Here is a 22,381-nt window from a genome sequence, read left to right on the forward strand (position 1 = left end):
TTTATTTTCGTTTTGAAACCTTAAAAGTATCCATCAACTGATTTTGCCAGTTTAAATCACATCATTATAGATTTATGCTGGTCAAACCACAGATTTTTTTTCCAGAAATCTAAGCTTTAGCAAGCATTGATGAATAATATGCAATAAACTGAATTTCATTCTTCATTCAATTGAATGCACAATACTAAAGAATCACATGTGACATAAAATGAGATTTTCGACTTTTTCAGATGCACTAAATTCTGAAGACACGTTCGTTTCATGTCATTAATATTGAAAATCTATCAGTTGTCAGGAGCACAATTTTTAAGATTAAAATTTTTTCTACATATATATCAGTTAAATTGGGGAATGGATAAGCTAAATCAGGGAAATGTCAATAAGCTTGGTAATTTTAAGAAAATATATTTTCCTTCAATTTGTTTTTTTTTTTTTTTAAAGCTTTGCTTTGCCGAAGAAATTCTAAATATTCTGCTTATATATTAACATATAAAATCTTTCACTTCGACAACATACAAGGTATGTCTTTAAGCTAGTTATGGATCTTAAATTTTCAAGACTCGATATTAGCCAACGCATTAAAATTGATATGAATTCGAACCCTGTTATAAGAACTGACAATCCAGAAGAGAATCCATGAATTCATGATTTTTTTTCAGTTGAAGTCAATTTGTTTATAAGTGTCTATTATATTATGTAACAGCGAACAAATTTCAATTCTTAAGTTAAATTGTCATTGATTCACATCAACTACTCTATTTGATCAGCTTTCAATGTAATTGATGTAAGTAGCAAGCAAACGTAGAATGGCGGTGCGTGTCTTGGTCTTGAGCAATGCCAATCAGAATCAGATTTATAAGTAATATCCAAGAGTAATAGAACAAAACTCTTATGATTTTAATGTTATTTTCGTAAAAGTAATGTTAATTCATCATTCATATATTTTGTTTTTTTTTTATTCCAAACAAAAACTATAAGTCATCAATGTGGCTCTTTCAAACTCTGAAATTTTGAAAATATGTAGTTTGTGGCTCTTCCGATCCAAAAGGCTGCCGACCACTGGTAAAGGCAGAATTAAACAAAATAAATCTCACTTGCTTCAAGCTCAAATTGATAATTAATTTACCGGAAGATCAAATGCCAAATTGCAGTACGTCTGACAAGAGAGAGGGGTTACTCGAGTCTCAAGCATGAATGGGATTTCAAAGTATTTTGCACGAGAGTAGCTAATAATTGTGGTTTTTTCATTAATTACCTTTTTCGTCATTGACTGTTTGCGTTTTATGAATATTGTTTTAAAGCCTTAATTGGAACAAATATTTTACCTTGAAGACTGCAAGACGATTGGACTTGATTGTCCAATAACAAATGAAATTTTAGGGTTTTTTTTTTTTAAATATGTCTTTATTTGTACCAATTCATCATTACATTTATATTACATTATTACATTAAATTAGGTGTTCAGTTCAATGATGAACTGTCCAGAGCCCTATAGTTTATTAATCACTATAATTTATTTATTTGCATTAATTTTGCTGAGTGCAATCAAGTATTTTTATGTAGGAGAACATCCTGTAATGTCAAAAAATATTTTAAACTTACTACTAAAAACTAAGACTATCCTAAATTAAAACTAATTATAGAGAGAACGAATCTCTGCGATGGAAGACTGCATCGATTTGCCTCTGAAGTTGGAGATGATTTTGTTGGCCATCTCTTCGATCGATTCAATGCCCGCAATCCGATGAAGATCTTCGGTGCTGTGCCAAGGTGGAAGCCGCAAAATCATTTTCAGAACCTTGTTCTGAATCCTCTGGATGGCCTTCTTCCTCGTCGTGCAGCAGCTAGACCAAATCGGAACTGCATACATTATCGCTGGTCGAAAGACCTGTTTGACTGTGTGTGTGTAATCGAAGCGGAAAAATATTCTCGCTTCCCGAACCAAATCGTTGATAGAAGTCAGTTGATAGAGTATTGCGTTGGCGAAAAGTTCGAACGTAAGCGACTGAGAAAAGCATTTCCGAACGCGAGATCAGAAATGAATCCTCCGGACTCGACAATGGCGTGGTTAACGCTCCCCGGGAAAGAAATGTAAGACAGTTTGATTTCGTGAAGACAGGTGTTGATTTGTTAATGTCGGTTAGATGAGAAGTGCTATCGCGATCGGTTGTTCAGAATCCTTTAATCGGTGTTTGAAGTGCATTTGGAGGCCATTTTGGTAAGTGTTGTGATAAAAAAAAAGATGGCCAGGAATTCCGAAAACTATTGCCAGAATTGGAATGGCTTGACAATGCATTGATGTGAAAGTGATTATATGGCGGGCTGATAGTTATATTTGCTTTGAGTGGCGATGTAAATTCAGAACTTTGAGTGGTTCTGGATGATTTTGTTCTGAGTGGCAAAGTCACAAAGAATCTTAAGTGATTCTGGCCTAGAATGGCTTATTTTCGGCTCTGAGCGGCCGAGTACTTGCTCCGAGCGGCATGTACAGAAGAATCTTGAGCGATTCTTAAAAGCCTCGAGCGGCTTATTTTCGGCTTCGAGCGGCCGAGTACTTGCTCTGAGCGGCAAGTACAGAAGAACCTTGAGCGGTTCTTAAAAGCCTCGAGCGGCTTATTTTCGGCTCCGAGCGGCCGAGTACTTGCTTCGAGCGGCAAGTACAGAAGAATCTTGAGCGATTCTTAAAAGCCTCGAGTGGCTTTATTTCGGCTCTGAGCGGTCGAATACTTGCTCCGAGCGGCAAGTGCAGAAGAATTTCGAGCAATTCTTAGAAGCCTCGAGTGGCTTAATTTCGGCTTTGAGCGGCCGAGTACTTGCTTCGAGCGGTAAGTACAGTAAAATCTTGAACGATTCTTAGGGGCCTCGAGCGGCTTATTTTTGGCTTTGAGCGGCCGAGTACTTGCTTCGACAGGCAAGAACAAATTTAGGTTTGGATTTTGATTAGTTTAGATGATCGAACTTAGATGAAACTTTAGACTTAGTTAAGAAATCATTGTTACTGGTTTTAAAAGTACAAGAGAATCTTGAGCGATTCTTGGTGGTCTCAATTTGAATATTTTCGAATATGATATAATTTTGAAATGAGAAAATGAAAAAAAAAAAAATGATAAATTTAATAAATGAAATGTTTGGAAGTTAGAAGATGAGAGACTGGAGAAAAACATAGAAGAATGTATAAAAAAGATGAGAAGGAAAGAAGTGATGAAGATGAGAAATGAGATGCGAACAATTTAACGATAAAAATTAAAAAAAATGATAAAATATAATAGAGGGGTTAAAAAAAGCAAAAAAATAATTGGGTAAAAAATGTGCAAAAAGAATGACAAGAAACATTATCAGATGAGAAGAAGCAAGATAAAAAAAAATGTAGAGATGATAGATGAAATCCCCTAACATGAGATGATTTTGGAGATAAGACAAATAAGGGAAAGTAAGATGATAAAATAAGAAGAAAAGAAAATGAGAAACGAGTCCATTGATGAAATTCTGAATAAAGTTCTTTCGGCCACGATAATTAAAAGCTTGATGATGAAACGAGGAAAAGATGACAGGATTCGAAAATTAGAAAATGGAACGACTCAAATAAGAAGATGAAAGGCTGGAGAGAAAAATGGAAGAAATGATGACGAGATGTGAAGAGAGAAAGATAGAAGATGAGATAAGATGAAACAATGAGAGAAAAAAATAAGTATAGAGGTTGTGTAGAAATAAGTAGATGGAAAGATCAGTAAATTAAATTATTTAAAATTGTGACGAAAATCAGATGAGAAAAAAACCAGAAAGGTAGACGATATAAAAAGGTGACAAGATATTAGATGCTATCCTAAAACATGAGTCGTTTTTTGATATTTATTTCTGATCAACGGATCACTTCTTGATCCAAATGATGACTTTAAATTAAAAACAAAGCAAGATTCAAGGTTAAGAAGCTGGAGAGATAAGTCAAGAAAAAGATAATAAGATGAGAAATTGAGATTTTCTAAATTGTTTTATTCGTTGACCCTGTTAAGGTTATGATCAAATAAAATGATACAAAAAGATGAGAAGAAGAGGGAATGAAAGAGGACAAAAAAATAAACAAAAAAAAAGGAAAAGAATTTTAAAATATTAAAAGATAGGATAAAAAAAAATTAAATATTTCCAAAGGGATGATCAAAGAGCAAATGCTGCGTTGTTCGCTGGCTATGGTTAAAAATGATAAGAAGAAGTGCAGTTTATAATCAAAAGTAATTTGAGCTAGTCAAAGGATCAAAAAAAAAAAAAGAAAATTATGAGTTCTTTTAAAAATTTTGGAACATTAAGGTTTTGGAGACAAAAGAAACAAAGGATTGTAGGGTAAGATGAAAAGATAAAAAGAAAATAAAATGAAACATGAGATAGGATATATGAAACTTTAGAATGTGAAATATTTGTGTTTTGAATGGTGAGAAAAAAAAGAGCTTGAACCGAAAAAATTGATAAAAAAAATAAACAAATAAAATGATTATAGAAAAAAGAGATGAGAAGAAGAAAATAGTGTTGAGAAACAAAAAAATTATAAAAAGTTGATAATTACGAAAGATAAACGACGGAAATGTGTTACAAAAAAAATCAGTTCAGGGGTATGAACGAGTAATAAAAAAAAATTGTGTATACTAGTGCAAACAAAAATATATTGAGGGAATCAATAGCTGCTGGAAAATGAAATCAGGACAACTCCGAAGAAGTATCCTTCGACTTTCCCCTAGTAAGAAGCTGGACTAGTAAGGAAACGACGAAAAGATGACAGGATTTGAAAATTAGAAGGATTCAAATAAGAAGATGAGAGACTCGAGGCAAAAAAAGGAAGAAATGATGATAAGATGAGAAAATAAGAAAAATAGAAGATGAGAAATTAGATGCGGAAGATAAACAAAACCAAAGAAAATTGAAAAATATAAAAAAAGGAAATAACAGGATAAGAAATTAAGATAGTATGAATTGTATTCGATGACTTTGTTAATGTTTTGATCAAATATAATGTTTTTAAATAAATGAGAAGAAGGGAACAGAAGATAAGTAACGCTTGAAAGATGAGAAATGAGAAAATAATCATAAAAAAGAAGTAATGAAAAATATAAAAAATAAGGAGAAAAAAATTGAAATGATTACATGGGTAAGCACTTAAAGTTGACTCAGTTAAAGAAAAATTATAAGCAAATGCGGTCTAGGACGTAAATATTTTGAGTTAATGATGCTACAAAAAAATTAGTTTAGAAAAAGTATATTTTCAAATATAAAGAAAATGATAGTTAAATCAATGAGCTACTGAACAATAAATTCAAACCGATGAAAAGAGATCAGTCAGCTATAAAATAATAAGTTGGGTGACGAGACGCTTAAATGATGATATTAGAATATTCAATGGCATAATGAGTAAAAATGAGAACAGGAGGAAATAAGCATAAGTTCAATAATAAGAAGATGAAAGGTGGGACGCATAAAAAAATTATTGAGAAGATAAGAAGAAAAAAATGAGAACCGAAATAAGACAGACAAAACGTTTTAATTTTGAACGTTAAACAGATATATATGTTAGTCTGAATCATAAAAATGAAGTCTGTGTCTCAAATGTTTGAAATATTAAAAAATTAAAAAAAAAGCTTTAAAAATGAAAAATAAGAGTAGGCAAGAAGGGGGATGTAGAGAATATAGGAACAAGGTTTAATGAAAGTATTGAAAAATATGAGTTTGAATAACTTATAAACTTATATGTCATATGTGATTCACAGTGAAGACGTATGTTGTCTGTGAAATCATGAGCAAATCCAGATCAGTATAGAGCTTTCTAATATTGAACCAGTATCCTCACTAACACTATCTCGGTAAACGAAATCGCTAACATGCGACGTGAGAGATACGAGAGCGTTTCTATAATTGAGATCGAAGAAATGGAACTTAACGAAACGAACGTGTGACTGTGTGTGTGTAATCGAAGCGGAAAAATATTCTCGCTTCCCGAACCAAATCGTTGATAGAAGTCAGTTGATAGAGTATTGCGTTGGCGAAAAGTTCGAACGTAAGCGACTGAGAAAAGCATTTCCGAACGCGAGATCAGAAATGAATCCTCCGGACTCGACAAAAAACTTCGGAAAAACAATGTTTTTTTTTAAATAAAGTTACTCACATTTTATGCAGGATTAATCACCGCAATTTATATTTGTTGATTAAATTTATCGCCCTAGCGGTGAAAAGTGATATCCTTTTTAATAGGGACATCTAAAGATTATGAATTTTATTATATAGGTAGATAGAAGGTTAGATGAAGTGAAAGACGTTGAAAATGAGCGGTAAGAATTTTTTTAGAAGTATATCATCACATATCATGATATGCTTCTAAATAAATTCTACCCGCTCATTTTCAACATCTTTCATTTCATCTAACCTTCTATCCACCCATATATATTTTTAAAAAAAATCATAATCTTTAGATGTCCCTACTAAAAAGGACATCACTTTTCACCGCTAGACCGATAAATTAAATCTACAGTTACTCACATTTTTTACCAGATTGTGCCTCGAAGCTTTTGTATCAAAGATACATTACCGTCAAAAGGGGTATCATGCAACAGCAGGGTTAGATGCAACATTTGTTTACCACAACATATATTAAATTTTTATTTTAAAATAATGTAATATACAGTTGCGTTCAAAAAAGAATGAAATCGGGTGAAGCTGCGCACCCACTTCCAACTTTGACAAGCTGCCATTTCTCTTTTGGTTTATATTTTTTCATGAAAATTTCACACAATCTAGTTAAACTACCCAACTAACACTCCACAAAATTTGAAGTCTTTACAATGACGGAAAACAAAGATACAGCTATTCCCGTAAAAAAAGGAAATTTAGAACTGCTTCACTAAATTTGCTGTATCTTTGACAATTTTCTTCGAAAAATCTTGAAATTTTGTTCCAAAGATGTAAAAATGTTTGATCTCATACCAGGCCAAGTTTCGTCAAAATCGATGAACGTGATCAAAAATGGTGCCGGATTGAAAATGAGGTTCATTATCGCCCAGCATACGATTTCATTCTTTTTTGGACGGATGTTTGTATTGAAAACATCGTAATCCATGTATTCTTGGTTTTTCTTTCACAAAACAAAAATTTATCACAAAGAATGTTGTAAATAGCTAAAAACATCATTCGTACTTTGTTTCGAAAGAGAAAATGATCCAACAGGGTTCAAAATAAAAAGAACAGAATCTCAGTAATGACCTGCTAATTACACCGATAAACAAATTTGATCCACTATTAAAGCGAATATTCTATTCGCTCTTTTGTTTCAATACCAGCTCTGTTGGAATAATTTCTATTTATAAACCAAGCAAAAATGAAGTTCCTATCAATTAACAACATTCTTTGTAATAAATGTTGGTTTTGTGAAAGAAAAACCAATAATACACAGATTCCGATGTTTTCCATACAAAGATCCGTCCAAAAAAGAATGAAATCGTCTGCTGGGCGATAATGAACCTCATTTTCAATCCGGCACCATTTTTGGTCACGTTCATCGATTTTGACGAAACTTGGCCTGGTATGAGATCAAACATTTTTACATCTTTGGAACAAAATTTCAAGATTTTTCGATGAAAATTGTCAAAGATACAGCAAATTTAGTGAAGCAGTTCTAAATTTCCCTTTTTTACGGGAATAGCTGTATCTTTGTTTCCCGTCATTGTAAAGACTTCAAATTTTGTAGAGTGTTGGTTGGATAGTTGAACTAGATTGTGTGAAATTTTCATGAAAAAATATATACCAAAAGAGAAATGGCAGCTTGTCAAAGTTGGAAGTGGGTGCGCAGCTTCACGCGATTTCATTCTTTTTTGAACGCAACTGTAGTTATCAATAATGATGACGTTCAAAGTTTCTCACATCCTGAGATAGTTTTTCAATGTTTTTGATACTCATAGACAATTAGAAAATCGAGCAATATATGCACCCATTTTTTTATTTTTTGATGCCGTAAAAAACTTTACCCAGTATGACGGATTGGCATAATGGTATCACCTATAAACTTTTTATTGCTTTTTTTATCCTATACCAACTGTAAATTGTTACTTCCGGATCGCTGTAACAATGAAAGTTCGTTTTCGGATTCGTAACGTTCCCTTTTATTTGTCCGTTCGAAGCTCTACCGGGACACGTTTTAAATTCCTACGATATCAATAACAATTATAATAGATAAATTCTAAATTGTAATCTGTTAGCTTATGTTTAGTGAACTTTCTACCGTATTCTTCTGCCTCGATTCCAGCTTTTCGCTTCCGCTAGTCCCTACACCTTAAACAGATCTAGGTTAGAGATATTACTAAACTTTCTCTAAGAATTTCTCACCTTTGTTCGAGTTTGGTTGAATCTGGCGATTCCGAATTAAAACGCTTGCTGCGTGGTATTGTAACCTAAATTAAACGGTCGCACATTAGGGATAATCACTTATTTTCATATCTAAGCAAAGCCTACCTGGGTTCAACTTTCCTGCGCAGTTTCACTTCGCACCCTTCCGTACTAATAAGTACTTGCAATTGCCTAGACAGAGATAGATTTTATGTTAGAACTTATGTTGCACAATCTAATTCCAGGCACGTTAATTTAGGGTAAGTATTTGAATTTCACAATAACCACTGTGCACCAAGGTTGCCGAAATCACAGAAAAATCTGTAATTTCACAGAATTTTGGGCAAAATTTCATCACAGAATCTGTGTCACAGAACACAGAATTTTGGGAAAAATCACAGATTTCACAGAATTTTTTCATAAACCTTACTACGCTCTCCACCAAATGAAAATCGAGCTTATGCTTACCACAAATGAGCAGAGATGCCAATGTGCCTGATTTTTCAGGTATTGCCTGATTTTTCGAGGCTCTGCCTGACAACCTGATAAGCTATTGAATTTGCCTGATTTTTGAAAATATGCCTGATTTTGCCTGATTTTTGCGAATGTGATGAAAAATGGGTAGTAAGGAACAGGATTAAGTACCATTGCTGAAGTGAAAAAGTGGAAATGTGACTGCATCAATGCAATCGAATTGAATTCTTATTTAAAAAAGGCAATTAAAGGGAATCTTTCGATTGCTTTGATTTGATTCAGATTATTCAACCAAGTAGGTTCACCACACATATTAGAAAGAAAATGAGAAGCGGTGAGCAAAAAAAAAAAGGTCAACACTTTTAGCGAAATTTTCGTTACTTTATCGTAGCCTGATTTTGCCTGATTTTTATTTCACCAGCTCCCTGATTTTTGAAAAACAATGTTGACAACCCTGCGCACGCGGCTAGAAAAACTCAAACGCTGTTTCCGGACCGCTCGCGCTCTCGAATAGGCGCGCGCGAATTCGCTCAGCTAAAAATCTGCGTTTTGGTCGCAAATTTCTCGAGAGAATTTCGAGCAATCAAGCCCGTGAACCGAGAACGAAAGAGCTGCGTTTTATTTGCTCTCTCTCAATCGACGCACTCCTGCGCAGAGATGCCAATATGCCTGATTTTTCAGGGATTGCCTGATTTTTCGAGGCTCTGCCTGACAACCTGAAAAGCCATTGAATTTCCCTGATTTTTCAAAAAATGCCTGATTTTTGCGAATGTGATGAAAAATGGGTAGTAAGGAACTAAATTAGGTACCATTACTGAAGTTAAAAAGCGAAAATGTTGCTGAATGAAACCAATCGAAAGATTCCCATTAGTTCATATCTTCAAAAGGGAATGAAAAGGATTTGATTCAGTAGAATTATGCAACCAAGTAGGCCCACAACACAGTAAAAATGTAGAGTGATGACCAAAAAAAAAAAAGGTCATCACTTTTAGAGGAATTTCCGTTACTTATGTAGCCTGATTTTGCCTGATTTTTATTACACCAGTTCCCTGATTTTTGAAAATATATGTTGGCAACCCTGCAAATGAGTCAATTTGAGTTGTTCGGAAAACAAAATGAACCAGCATCGGAATTTGAAGTTGCAACAGCAACAGCGAGGTAAAGTAGTTTCACGTTTGAGTGTAGTGGTTTAAGCAAACCAAGTTTAGCGAGTAGAGCATACCTTTTGCACACTTTTACGTCGATGTTTACGTTTCAGATGACATTTGCAAATTCAAATTGGATTCGAATCATTTGGTAAAGTTGCGTGACCGTGTTAGCGTGATTAACAGAATTTGATAGTCCTAATAGTTTGTGTGCCGGAATGTCTCGAAAAACAATTGCCTCATATTTCTCCAAAGGTGAGTTTGATATTGAACACCGATTTTTTTTATCTATAATTGAAAACTGTTATTTCTACTAGCAACAACTTCGCCGAGTCAACCAGTGAACGACTCCAACACCGGAAATGTTGAAAGATCATCTGATGCAAATGTTGATCTTGTTCCTGGTAAGTAAAAGTTTTTAAGATAAAAGCAATAAATGTGAATTGAACTTATGCTCTTAAATAAACTACCCTTATTTTGTCAACAAAGTCGAATATCACACTTTTTCATATTTTCATTAATATCATTCGACGTCAAACATTGTATGCTTTTAAACATGTTCAAAATAATTGTTTGATTTTTTAGAGAATCTAGCAACTATGCTGGGAAAAAATGATAGCTCGATTTAAGAAATTTGAAATATTGGTAAAGAAATTTATTTTGCAGGCTCTTCTAGAACTGTTGATGTTTTTTACCGGCCAGCCAACTATTCAACAGATTCGATTGAAGAACATGAAAACAACAATACAAAAAAACTTAAGACTGAAAAAGAAACTAAGCAACCATTTGTCCAAAAATTTAAGATAGAATGGACCAATGCTCCAGAATTGAACTGTTTTGAGGCTTACAAAAGTGACGTTTTTTCTGCATTTTGCACAATTTGTCTCGATAAGCTTAATGTTTCTCGTGGAGGCAAAGGAAATTTGTTTAAACACTTGAAAACCAGACGACATCGAGAAATGGCTAGCCAAATTTCAGAACTTAATCAGGATTCAACGATCGACAGCTTCACTGTCAACGATAAAATACTTCAACTAGAATTGAAGCTCTGCGCTTGGGCTGCAGAGCATAACATTGCATATTCGGCAATCGACAAATTAGCAAGTGTATTGAATACAGCTGACACTGATTCTGTTGTCTTATCGGGATTAAAATTAGGTCGGACTAAATCAACATCGATCATGAACGGAATATTTGCAGCCACACAACATGATGAAATCGTTCATAGAATGCAAAATGAAAGTTTTTCCTTGATCATAGACGAATCAACGGATTTGACGACCACCAAAACATTGGCAATGGTAATTCGTTTGTTCGACAACGAAAAACATGAAACTAAGGACATCTTCTATAAAGCCATTGAATTAAAATCATTCGACCACCGAACAATTTTTGACTCAATGATTGCACAATTTAAAAAAGATAATATAGATTACAAAAAAAGGCTTGTAGGATTTGCTTCTGATGGGGCATCCGTAATGATGGGAACCAAAAATTCTGTTATGTGTCTCTTAAAAAAAGATTGTCCTAATTTGATCATAATTAAGTGCACGTGCCATTCGTTGGCATTGTGTGCAAGCTACGCGTGCAATAAATTGCCAGATGATATCGAACAACTGATGAGAGACATTTACAGTTATTTAGCGCACAGTCCAAAAAGAATGCAAGAATTCAAAAATGTTCAAAATATTTTGGAGGTAAAACCGTTAAAAATTCTCCACCCGTCAGCGACAAGATGGCTTTCATTAGAGGCTGTGGTAAATAGAAACCTTGAACTTTTTGAAGAATTAAATCAGTTTTTCGAAGAGCAATCCAAAGGAAATAAAAACCAAACAGCCCAACGTATTTTGGAGGGTTTAAAATCACCATTAACAAAACCGATATTGCAATTTCTTGCTTATATATTGCCTCTTATTAACAAGCTCAACAGAATGTTCCAAGCTGAACAACCAAAGTTTATAGACATGTTTACTGAAATGAAAACCTTCTATTTGCTGTTGCTTGATAACATTTGTAAGGATGAATTCGTTCAAGATTCTGGCCTCGTCGATGAAAATTTCGAGAAACATTTTAAGCCACTTAATGAGATATATATTGGTTTAAAAGCTGATGAAGCAATGGATGGATTAGATACGCAGAATAAAACGAAGTTCCGGAAAATTTGCCGCAGTTATTATGTTGAGCTAATTCATCAGATCCGTAACAGATTTAATTTTAAGGACCCGATTTTGGAAAATGCTGCCTTAGTGACTCCTACGAAAATGCAAATAGCATCGAATGCCTCAAAAGTTACTAAACAATTTCCGTATTTTTTAAATGATGGTGACGAACAGGACCTTCATAATGAAGTGAGAGAATTGTCAACGAAAATAAACTGTGGAGATATTATAATTACTTCAGATAAAATGGACAGCTGGTTACCTATTTTGAAGATGAAGCGTAGGGACGGAAACTACGCTTTTCCATGTCTTCGGAAATTTATTATTAACTTTGAAATAATCCCACATTCGTCAGCAGCAGTTGAACGAGTTTTTTCACTATGGAACGCAAATAAGGTCAAGTCAAGGAATCGTTTGAATAATGAATCAATGGAAGCGATTATTAAGGCAAAGCATTTCGTGTCAATGAATGGAGGGTGCGTTTCATTGAAATTGACCAACAAACTTCATGGAAGAATCAGAACATCTGGTTGGTACGTTCGTCCCAATAAAGTTTAATAATGTTATTAATATCAATCCGTTTCACAAAATAAAATAAAAAAAAAACTAAACCCTTTTATTTTCATTGTAAAAACATTTAATTATAATATACACTCCTGAAACATGAAAAGTATCAGCCGAAAATAAAAAAAAATTAATTTTAACAATAAGGAATAATTTTCTATTGTTGATAATGATTTTCAAATTATCTAAATTCTGAAAAACATGTCAGTTATTGCTTACTCTAAAATTAAAATTAAAGTAACTATTTAATATATAAGACTTTCGTAATATTTTCAGCTTTTATATACATTTTGAGTTGTTCGTGTTACAGATTTTGCTCATGATATGTTACTCAAAATCACAGAATTTCGTCACAGAATTTTGAACAAAAATCACAGAATTCGAGAATTTTTTTTGCCAAAAACACAGATTTTTTTTCGGCAACCTTGCTGTGCACTAATTAGCTTCGGATCACCAAACTACAATACTTGAATTCAACAATCTTTGTTTTGTTTACTAATCTATCTCGCTTTATTTTTCCCGCCTATACTCCTGAACTCACTTCTCTCCTACACATTCGAACGCATCTTCGAATTCTCCTGCTGTCATTGCGCGAGTGCGTTCAATGGCACTTTCGGTATCGAAAGTCAGTTCAGTGACATCAACACTGTTGATGTAAATATATGTTTCGGATTATTAACAATTTTCTTCAAATAATTATTTTTGTAAATCAAGTACTAGTCTGGTCAAAAATGTATCAAAATGCAAATCAACAATTCACTTTTTAAATCATGTTTCCATATGCTGGAAAATAGTTCTCTTGCATCACGCGTTTGTTATTATCAAAATTTCATCCATGAAAAAATCGAGTTTTGTTATTTGTATGCATATGAAATGTATGCAGCACCCTTATGCTTTTTCTTTAAAAACAGTTTTAACAGAAAAAAAAGCAAAATTTTACTCGAACAAACCCAAAAAATTATTGCAATTAGAGCTTTCTTCGTTGTAACAATACAAATTTAAAAAAAAACAATAAATTTTCAAACATTTTCATTTGATTATAGCCCTGTGCTGAACAATCCCTTTTATTAATTGAAAAAAGTCTAAAATAATTAATGTATGTCATGAAACATTTTATGTAGATTAAAAACGTTTTTCAAAATTCATGTTAATCATGTTTTCTGTTCTTCCAAATGCTCAGTTCTACATTTCAAAAGGTTTTGACATAATATCAACTAGAGACAGGGCTGTAGGAAGAACCGAATCATGGGAGTGGGATTTTGGTGACTGATTTTTACCTATGATTTTTTCCTAATAATTCACGAATGCAAAAAATATTTGAAACAAATTAAGTTTGTATCTATATATTTGTTATTTTTTAAGTACTCATTAAAGGTTTTCACTTTAAATCGTAGCTTGATAAAAGTGGACATTAGCCTAAAAGGTAAGCTTTGTTGAAGCTTGTTGAATTTGTTTAAGAGTCCGGTAAATTTAAGTTATTTGATATGAGCATAAAATAAGTTCTTTTTAGCGAAGCTTTCGATTTCTTCGAAAAAAAAACTTATTCTATACTCAAATCAAACAAGCCCAATTTCAAACTCTTTTGAAAGTTCCAAGTTTCTAACCTTTGATGAAAATAAATAAAATTTTCCCAAGAGACAGTAAGAGATAAAAAATATCGTACCAAATTTGCTTGATGTAAACTTAAACTGAAATTATGATTTTATTTTCAACTGCAATATTAATAATGTTAAACAATACACCAAGAATGAAATGAAAATAATTGTAAAAATTTATAGTATGTAAATAGTTATAAAAATAGTTTTTAAGAAGATTTAGACCCGAATGAACACTCAGCGTTTAAAAGGTCATTAATAAAATTTAAAAAAAAAACACCAAGAAAATATAGGCGTTTGTGTAGATATTTTAGGTGAAGATCAGGTACATATTTCATGAACAGCAAATATTTTTCATACAGAATCAATTTTATGATAAAAATCGTGTGGCTAATTTTTTAAAATATAATTTGGGATATTTTTCATGAAACAAAATTTAGAAAATGACTTAAATTCTACTTTATATTTATAATCTTTTTCGATTGATTTTTCTCGGTGATCATTAGTAAAAAAAGAAAGGAAATGGATTATCAGTAACTGTGATGATCGAAATAAAACAAAAACGTTATATTTATGACTTTATGATGATTAAAAAACTCACAAGCTTAATTTTTTTCTGAATTTTTAAACTGAATTCTGAGCCTAATTTCAAAAATTGAACTTTGAATCTGTTTCCGAATTTCTATACGATTTCGGAAATTTACAAGAATACGTTTTCTGAATCTTAATTCCAGATCTGAATTGTATGAACCAAATTTTAGAGCCCTTATTCATGAATCTTTTATTTCAATTCTGTAGTGCTGGTTTAATCTTAATTTATTATTTCATATATATATATATATATATATATATATATATATATATATATATATATATATATATATATATATATATATATATGTATATATATATATATATATATATATATATATATATATATATATATATATATATATATATATATATATATATATATATATATATATATATATATATATATATATATATATATATATATATATATATATATATATATATATATATATATATATAAAGTTGTAGAAATTTTCTTTTTTTCATGTTCTACCAAATCTACAAAATACGGGAATTCTAACAAAACTTTATAGAAAAATTGAACAGTTTTATTTTTTAAGCTGAAAAACAGTTGAAATTACTATCTTAAAATTAATTTACGTTTGAAATCGTGATTATTTTTTTTCTAGATTCAATACATCACTATTTAAAAGTTTTACAAACAACCCTTGATTTGAAAATCAATATTCAAACCATCAAATAAAATTAAATTGAAAGTTATTGAGACATGATCTGATATTTTTTATGATGACGATTATTAACGGTTTCGAATGCCTTTTTAAAATTATTGATTGTACACCTAACTTTTTTTTGACTCACTATCTGGACCAAGCCTAAGGTATTTTTTCTCAACAAGATATTTTTTATTTTAAATTTCTATACTTTGATTTAATTTCATAATATACTTACTAGCTGACCCAGTGTGCTATGCTACACTAGACTGAGTCGATTTGGGGTCATTTTTGAATTTCTCAAACACTGGGGTCTAAAAAGCTTCGTATGGGTCCAAAACTCATCCTTGATTTTTGTAGAATTTTTAAGCTACGTTTACATGAGTAAATTTGAACTTTTTGGTTTGTATGGGATAATTGAATATTTTGTACTGAAAAATCCACATCATTTTTGTTTCTTCTGTGGAACCGAGTCAGTTGATGGTTTTTGTGCCAATTTATAAAATTCCTAAAGGAAATTTTCCGCTGAACAACTAAAAAAATAATTCCATTCACATAGGCCACAGGTCAAGTTTCTATGATTTTTGAGGCCCATCTGTCCTTCCACTAGAGAGATAAGAAGAGGGGGATCTCTCATACAGTTTGATGCTTTACTAGAGAACTACCTAATCGATAAAATAAACCAAGTTTATCATGGAAGAATATTCGAGTACGGGAAATGTTTTTTTTTTTCATGTTTCGAGACCCCTCCTTCTCTCCAACGGTTAGAGAAGAAGGAGTAGGGAGGTTTTTATACATTATTTTTGGATCACTCAAGAACTTATTATTCAAATTTAACAGCAGAGTTTATTTGGGAAGATTTTGTTTTTTTTCTGGGATTTTTTAAGGCTTCGTCCTCCTTACACTGATTCAATTGGAAGGGGGAAGGGGAGCTCCCATACATTTTTTTATTAACTCGAGTGCCAATCTAGCAGATGGTAACAAATTTGGAGGAGTATTTAAATATATGAAAAATTTCTAAGATGATTTGGTTCCCCTCAAGGTATAGGAAAGTGAAAAGAGGTGCCATATGTTTGTTTTGATAAATTCAAGAACTTAGCAAGTCTGTTGTCTCCTGAGTCGATGTCCGCGAGTTCGAGCCCAAGAATAAACATCGAACACAGTTGTACTGGATAAGTTTTTCAATAACGATCCGCCAACTGCAACGTTTATAAAGTCGCAATAACCATAAAGATTGTGAAATGACTTTTATCGAAAAAAAAGAGCTAGTCAAATAAATTTAACCAAATTTTCCTTGGTAGAGCATAAGGGTACGAGAAATGATTCTACGGTTATTGTAAAAACACTTCCCACCTACCAGTTGGGGATAAGAGAGGGAAAAGGGAGTTCCGCACATTTTTTTTTGTAAAACTTGAGAACTTATCCAACCAATGGTACCAAATTTAAAAGAATAAGTATACGAGTAAGAAAAATGTTTCTATACTTTTTAAAGAAGAGATACCATATAGTACATAACTGGGGATGGGGGAGGTTTAATCGCATAGTTTTCAAAACTTTTCAAGGAATACAAACGATATTTAACATGAGAGGTTTATTTAAGAATCAAGACTTCTCCTTCTTTCAGAGGAGAAACGGGAAGAAGGAATGTATGTGCAGTAGACCGCTGCAAAAAATGACTTTTTGCTCCCATATGTTTTTTCGATGCCTTTTGGGTCACCAAAGATCAGTGTAAAATTTGAGATGATTTGGTTGATTCCTGAGTTAGCGCAACGCGTTTAATTTTTGTATGGAAATTTGTATGGAAGAAGAAATTTTTGCACATAAAATCATCCAGAAATTTCAAATAAGCTTGAAATCAAGTCAGTCTTTAATTTGTGGTTTTGACTATTCTTAAGCTTCATTTTTTGCTTGCATGACAAGCAGCGAAGAATTTCATGAAAAAAGTTATAACCATTTCAAAATAAAAATTCTGAATCCATTGAAAAGTATTCAAAAATGGCAGACTTTGCTTGCTAGAGCTGTTAATAATTGCATGAAATGTTTTTGCAAAGGCTTTATAAGACAATAAATTCTCTGGCAATGCAAAGCAGTTTTTTGAGATTTTTTATTTCCATCCTACTATTACACAGCTTTCAGACAAGCAATCAAAAACGATATAATTAAAAAAATGAATTTTGAAATTTTTTTTTTAAACATTGAATATCTTTCCTGGGGTATGTGGAGAATAAGGTAAAGAATAAGAATCAAGTTTATTTGAGTGCAAATAAACTGATTTTAAATATAAGAAATATCAAGTAATTTACTTCAGTGTTTCATGAGAAAGTTGTTGACATCTCGACTCGTGAGTGCCTGTGAGATACAACACTCGATGATATAGGATGATATAGGAAATGTAGATGAGTAAAAGGGAGAGCAATACCTCGATAAGCGTGGTAACCGAACGATGAAAAACCGTTCGTCCTTCTATTCGCGACTGTTACTGAAGACAGACGTAATTCAAAAGTGCTGTCCGAAAAATCAACTAGGATTTCTTTGGAGTAGTCAAAGTTAATGCAAAATCATCAACGATAAGACACGACAGGGTACAATTTATTTTTTTGCTTTGTTCACATGAAATGTACTGCAAGAATCAAGGAACATTTTTTATCCAAAGTTATATTTTTTGGAACTTTCAGCACATATCTGGCGATTTTTGAATGGAAAATTTTGTTTTCCCATACAAATTTCCATACAAAATTAAAACACGTTGCGCTAATTCAAGACTGGATGGATCGCTTCCAAAATTTTTATTGCTATTTCTAGCAGCAAAAACAACCAAAAAAAGTTATGGGAGGTGTAAAAATTTAAGAATTTGAAATTTCCATACAAAGCTTGCAGCGGTCTAATGTGCAGTTCGGAAACTCATCAAGAAAATTGAGTCATTTGTGAAATGTGATATTATAAGGTTACGAAAAATGTTAATATACATATATGGAAGTTCGTGGATCCTCCCCATTTTGAGGAAAAAAAAGGCCAATAAAAAAGAGTTCTTAATATCAGATTAAAAACATTTAAGGGAGGGGGGGGGGGGGGGGGGTAGGGTCTAACGGGTATAAAAAAACACCATTTTCACGATTTTTTTCTAGAGCTATCGTTCAAACAAATGTATTCAAATGTTTTGCATTATACAAAGCATTGTTAAAAGAACATTTAGTAATTTTTTCGTAGAAAAATATTGAAAAATGAGCCGGTGACGGAGCACTTTCGAGGATGCCTTTTAGAAAACAGGATTTGCGGTGGACACTGTATCTCAGCACAAAATCATCTGAAGTCAAAAAATCAGAGCAAAATATTTTTATTAGATGTTTTTCTGGACCCCAACGTTTTTATTTAACTTAAAAAAATTTTTATGAAATTTTTATGGCTGTTTGAAGTAAAAACTACGATTTTTCACGAAAAAATCCGCCATTTTTCACCTGTAAAATCTTCCCAAAGTAAAAAAAAAAACGAAAAAGAAAAACGTTGGGGTCTGGTTTTTTATATGAAGAAAATATGTTCCAAATTTGAAAAGAATCGGATAAGTAGTTTTCAAATGACGATGCCCACGGACTTTGAAAATGTGCTTTCGAGAAAAACGCGTTTGAAGTTTCTGCCCTTGCTTTCTTGCAGTATTAGATAGGAGGAGATAAAGGCCTATAACTTCTACAGTTTTGCTTCAATTGACTTGAAAATTTGACACAACATTCATTTATTTATTTATTTATTTCACCAAACATCGTAGGCTACATATATATTCTTAAAACTAGAAGTACAATCTTAATATTACTTCAAATACTACAATATTAGGTTCTTAAGTGCCTGTCGCCGTAAAAAGCACTTTTTAGCTGCTGTTTAGACATAGTAAAATCTATGTTCTGGTAGTTTTTATTATAATTCTGCATAAGACAATTGATTGGACTATTTTTACCATAATCAGTTCGAGCAGAGGTTAAAATAAGGTTGCCAGAATTTTTTCCACTCCCATCCGGGCCTAGCAATTCCGGGCATTTTTTCAAAAAAACCTGGCAAAATCCGGGCATGGATTTCTATTTTTCAAATCCAAAAAACCGGGCAAAAACCGGGCAAAATTTAGGTGTTATTATATATAAAAGCAAAGAAAAAATGCAAAAAAATGAAATTAATATTTTATTGATGTAATTGCAGACTTCCAAAAACTTTTTGGAGCACTTAAATATTTAAAGGTTTATAAAAGTAAATCAGCGAAATAATTTGAAACAACCGTTGAAAATTTCCATACTGTTAATCGATTTTGCTAAAACTTACTCAAAATCTTTGATTTTTTTTTTTGGTTTCTTTGTGAAAATTGTGAAAAAATCCGGGCAATATCCGGACTTTTTTCACGATATCCGGGCAACCGGGCCGGGCCGGACTTTCTCGAAATTTTGCATCAAATATCCGGGCAAACCCGGATAAAACCGGGCAATCTGGCAAGCTTAGGTTAAAATAAACAGATTTCTGGTTCTCAACTGGCGACTCGGACAATAAAAGTTTAACTTATTTAGTAGATAAGTAGATTGAACACGCTGATTAATTATGTCGTTTACAAAGGAGATTGCAGCAAATTCTCTTCTAACACTTAATGGTTCAATATTTATTAGTAAACAGCGTGATTCGTAGCTTGGTAATTGGCTCTGTGACCATCCTAGATTTCGTAAAGCAAATAGAACAAATTGTTTCTGAATGGATTCTAAACGGTTTTTATGAGAAATTTGAAAGGGGGACCACACAACGCTGCAGTATTCAAGTATGGATCGGACATAAGCTGTGTACAATGTTTTTAATGTATATGGGTCTTGAAAATTATAACTAAAACGTTTTATAAAGCCAAGCATACTATTTGATTTTTGAATTACTGAGTTATAGTGATCTACAAAAGTAAGTTTTGAGTCCAATATAATACCTAGATCTCTTATCTTATTGATTCTCTCCACAGGCTCATTTCCTAATGTGACAATTTCATATGACGGATATTTTTTCCTTGTAAATACAATATGTGAACATTTTTTCACGTTTAGTTCAAGAAGACTTTTACTGCACCATTTGTAAAAAATATTTATTTCATTTTGAAACACCCTGAAATCTTCTTCGTTGTTGACTATCATATAAAGCTTCATATCGTCTGCGTATATAAGCACGTTTAGCTGGTTCAGTAAATAAGTAATGTCATTGACGTATAAGATAAATAATAAGGGACCGAGATGGGAGCCTTGAGGCACACCAGATGTAACGGAGATGCTTTTCGAAAGTGAACCATTGAATCTAACAATTTGTGTACGGTTTGTCAAATACGACTCAATCCATTTCAGCAGTTGTGTACTGAATCCGTTTTTATGTAGTTTAAAAATTAACAAAGGGATGTCGATTCTATCAAAAGCTTTACTGAAGTCCGTGTATAGAGCCTGAACGGAATTTCCTTGATCCATAGAGTGGATATTATAAGAAACGAATTCAAGTAAATTAGTCGCTGTAGATCGTCCTTTAACAAATCCATGTTGCTTTTCAGTTATGAGTGTTTTTATTTGATTATATATTTTTTGATTCACTATTGCTTCAAAAAGTTTCGGTATGCACGATAAGATTGCTATACCCCGGTAATTTTTAATGTCGGACTTTTTCCCCGACTTGAAAATAGGTACAAGAAAAGATTCTTTCCATACTTGAGGAAAAACACCGGATTTCAACGATGAGTTGAACAATAGAAACAAGGGCACACTTAGTTCATTTACAAGATTTTTTAAAAGTAATGGAGGAATTCCATCAGGCCCGGGCCCTTTGGAGCTATCCAGGGAGCAAATTGATTTGTGTATTTCCTCAAGGGTGATTGAATCTACCACAGTCAATGATGCTGAGTCGGAAAAATAATCGAAAAACGCAGTGTCGCGATCGGCTTCCGAAAAACTGGTGTAAACGCTTTGGAAGAAATTGGCAAACAAATTACATATTTCATGGGAATTATTACCGTTAGCGCTGTCCAAGTGCATACGAGATGGAAAATTATTACTTTTCAATTTGGAACTTACATACTTGAAGAAGCTTCTTGGGTTAGATTTAATGTTTTCCTCTGTTTTCCTATTATATTCTTCGAAGGAGGTATTAAGGCATATGGCTAGTTTGTTGCATGCTTCTTGATATTCTAAACTATTAGCTAGCGATGGTGTCTTTTTCCAGTTTTTATGCGCTTTCTGCTTTTTATTTCTAAGATGCTTTAGCTCTTTTGAAAACCATGGCGGATTTCTGTTATTATTCGTTCGTCGCTTTATTTTTATTGGGACATATTTACTCAAGATATTACCAAGAATGTTATAAAAAATAGCTACCTGATTGACAGTTTGGTTTTCGCTTTGAAATGATGATTGCCAATTAACTGATTGTAATTTAGTTTTAATCATTGTGTAATTTGCATGGAAAAAGTCAAGGGTCTCCTCATATTCGTATTCTGGTATTCCTTTGTTGTCAGAACATATAATTGAAAATTCGATAGCTGTATGAAATATCTCATTTTTCCAAATTGGATTAGTAGCTTCCAAAATACAAAAGTCATCAGTCAAGTTTGAAAACAGTAAATCGAGATAGCGATTGCAGGCATTTTTCACATGATTTATTTGATTAAGACATAAGGTAGCAAGATTGTCGAAAAGGAATTGTAATGTTTCATTATCTCCAAAAATCGGTAAAAGGATTGCTTCATTATCTTCATCGGGTAAAAATTGTAGATTCGATTGATTAAAATCGCCATACAGGTGAATTTTGAATTCGGGTTGGAAGCTTTTGAATAGTTCTGTTAT

At 32.5% G+C, this 22,381-nt stretch overlaps 1 protein-coding gene across 1 annotated transcript; it reads left to right on the forward strand.

The window, feature by feature from the left end:
- Positions 1-10,933: 10,933 nt before the first annotated feature.
- LOC129753010 (protein FAM200C-like) lies at positions 10,934-13,751 on the forward strand. Its single transcript, XM_055748804.1, has 2 exons — positions 10,934-11,987; positions 13,741-13,751. The coding sequence occupies exons 1-2, from the start codon at positions 10,934-10,936 to the stop codon at positions 13,749-13,751; spliced, it is 1,065 nt and encodes a 354-aa protein (XP_055604779.1).
- Positions 13,752-22,381: the final 8,630 nt, after the last annotated feature.

Source organism: Uranotaenia lowii, chromosome 3 (assembly GCF_029784155.1).
Source record: "Uranotaenia lowii strain MFRU-FL chromosome 3, ASM2978415v1, whole genome shotgun sequence".
NCBI lineage: Eukaryota > Metazoa > Arthropoda > Insecta > Diptera > Culicidae > Uranotaenia > Uranotaenia lowii.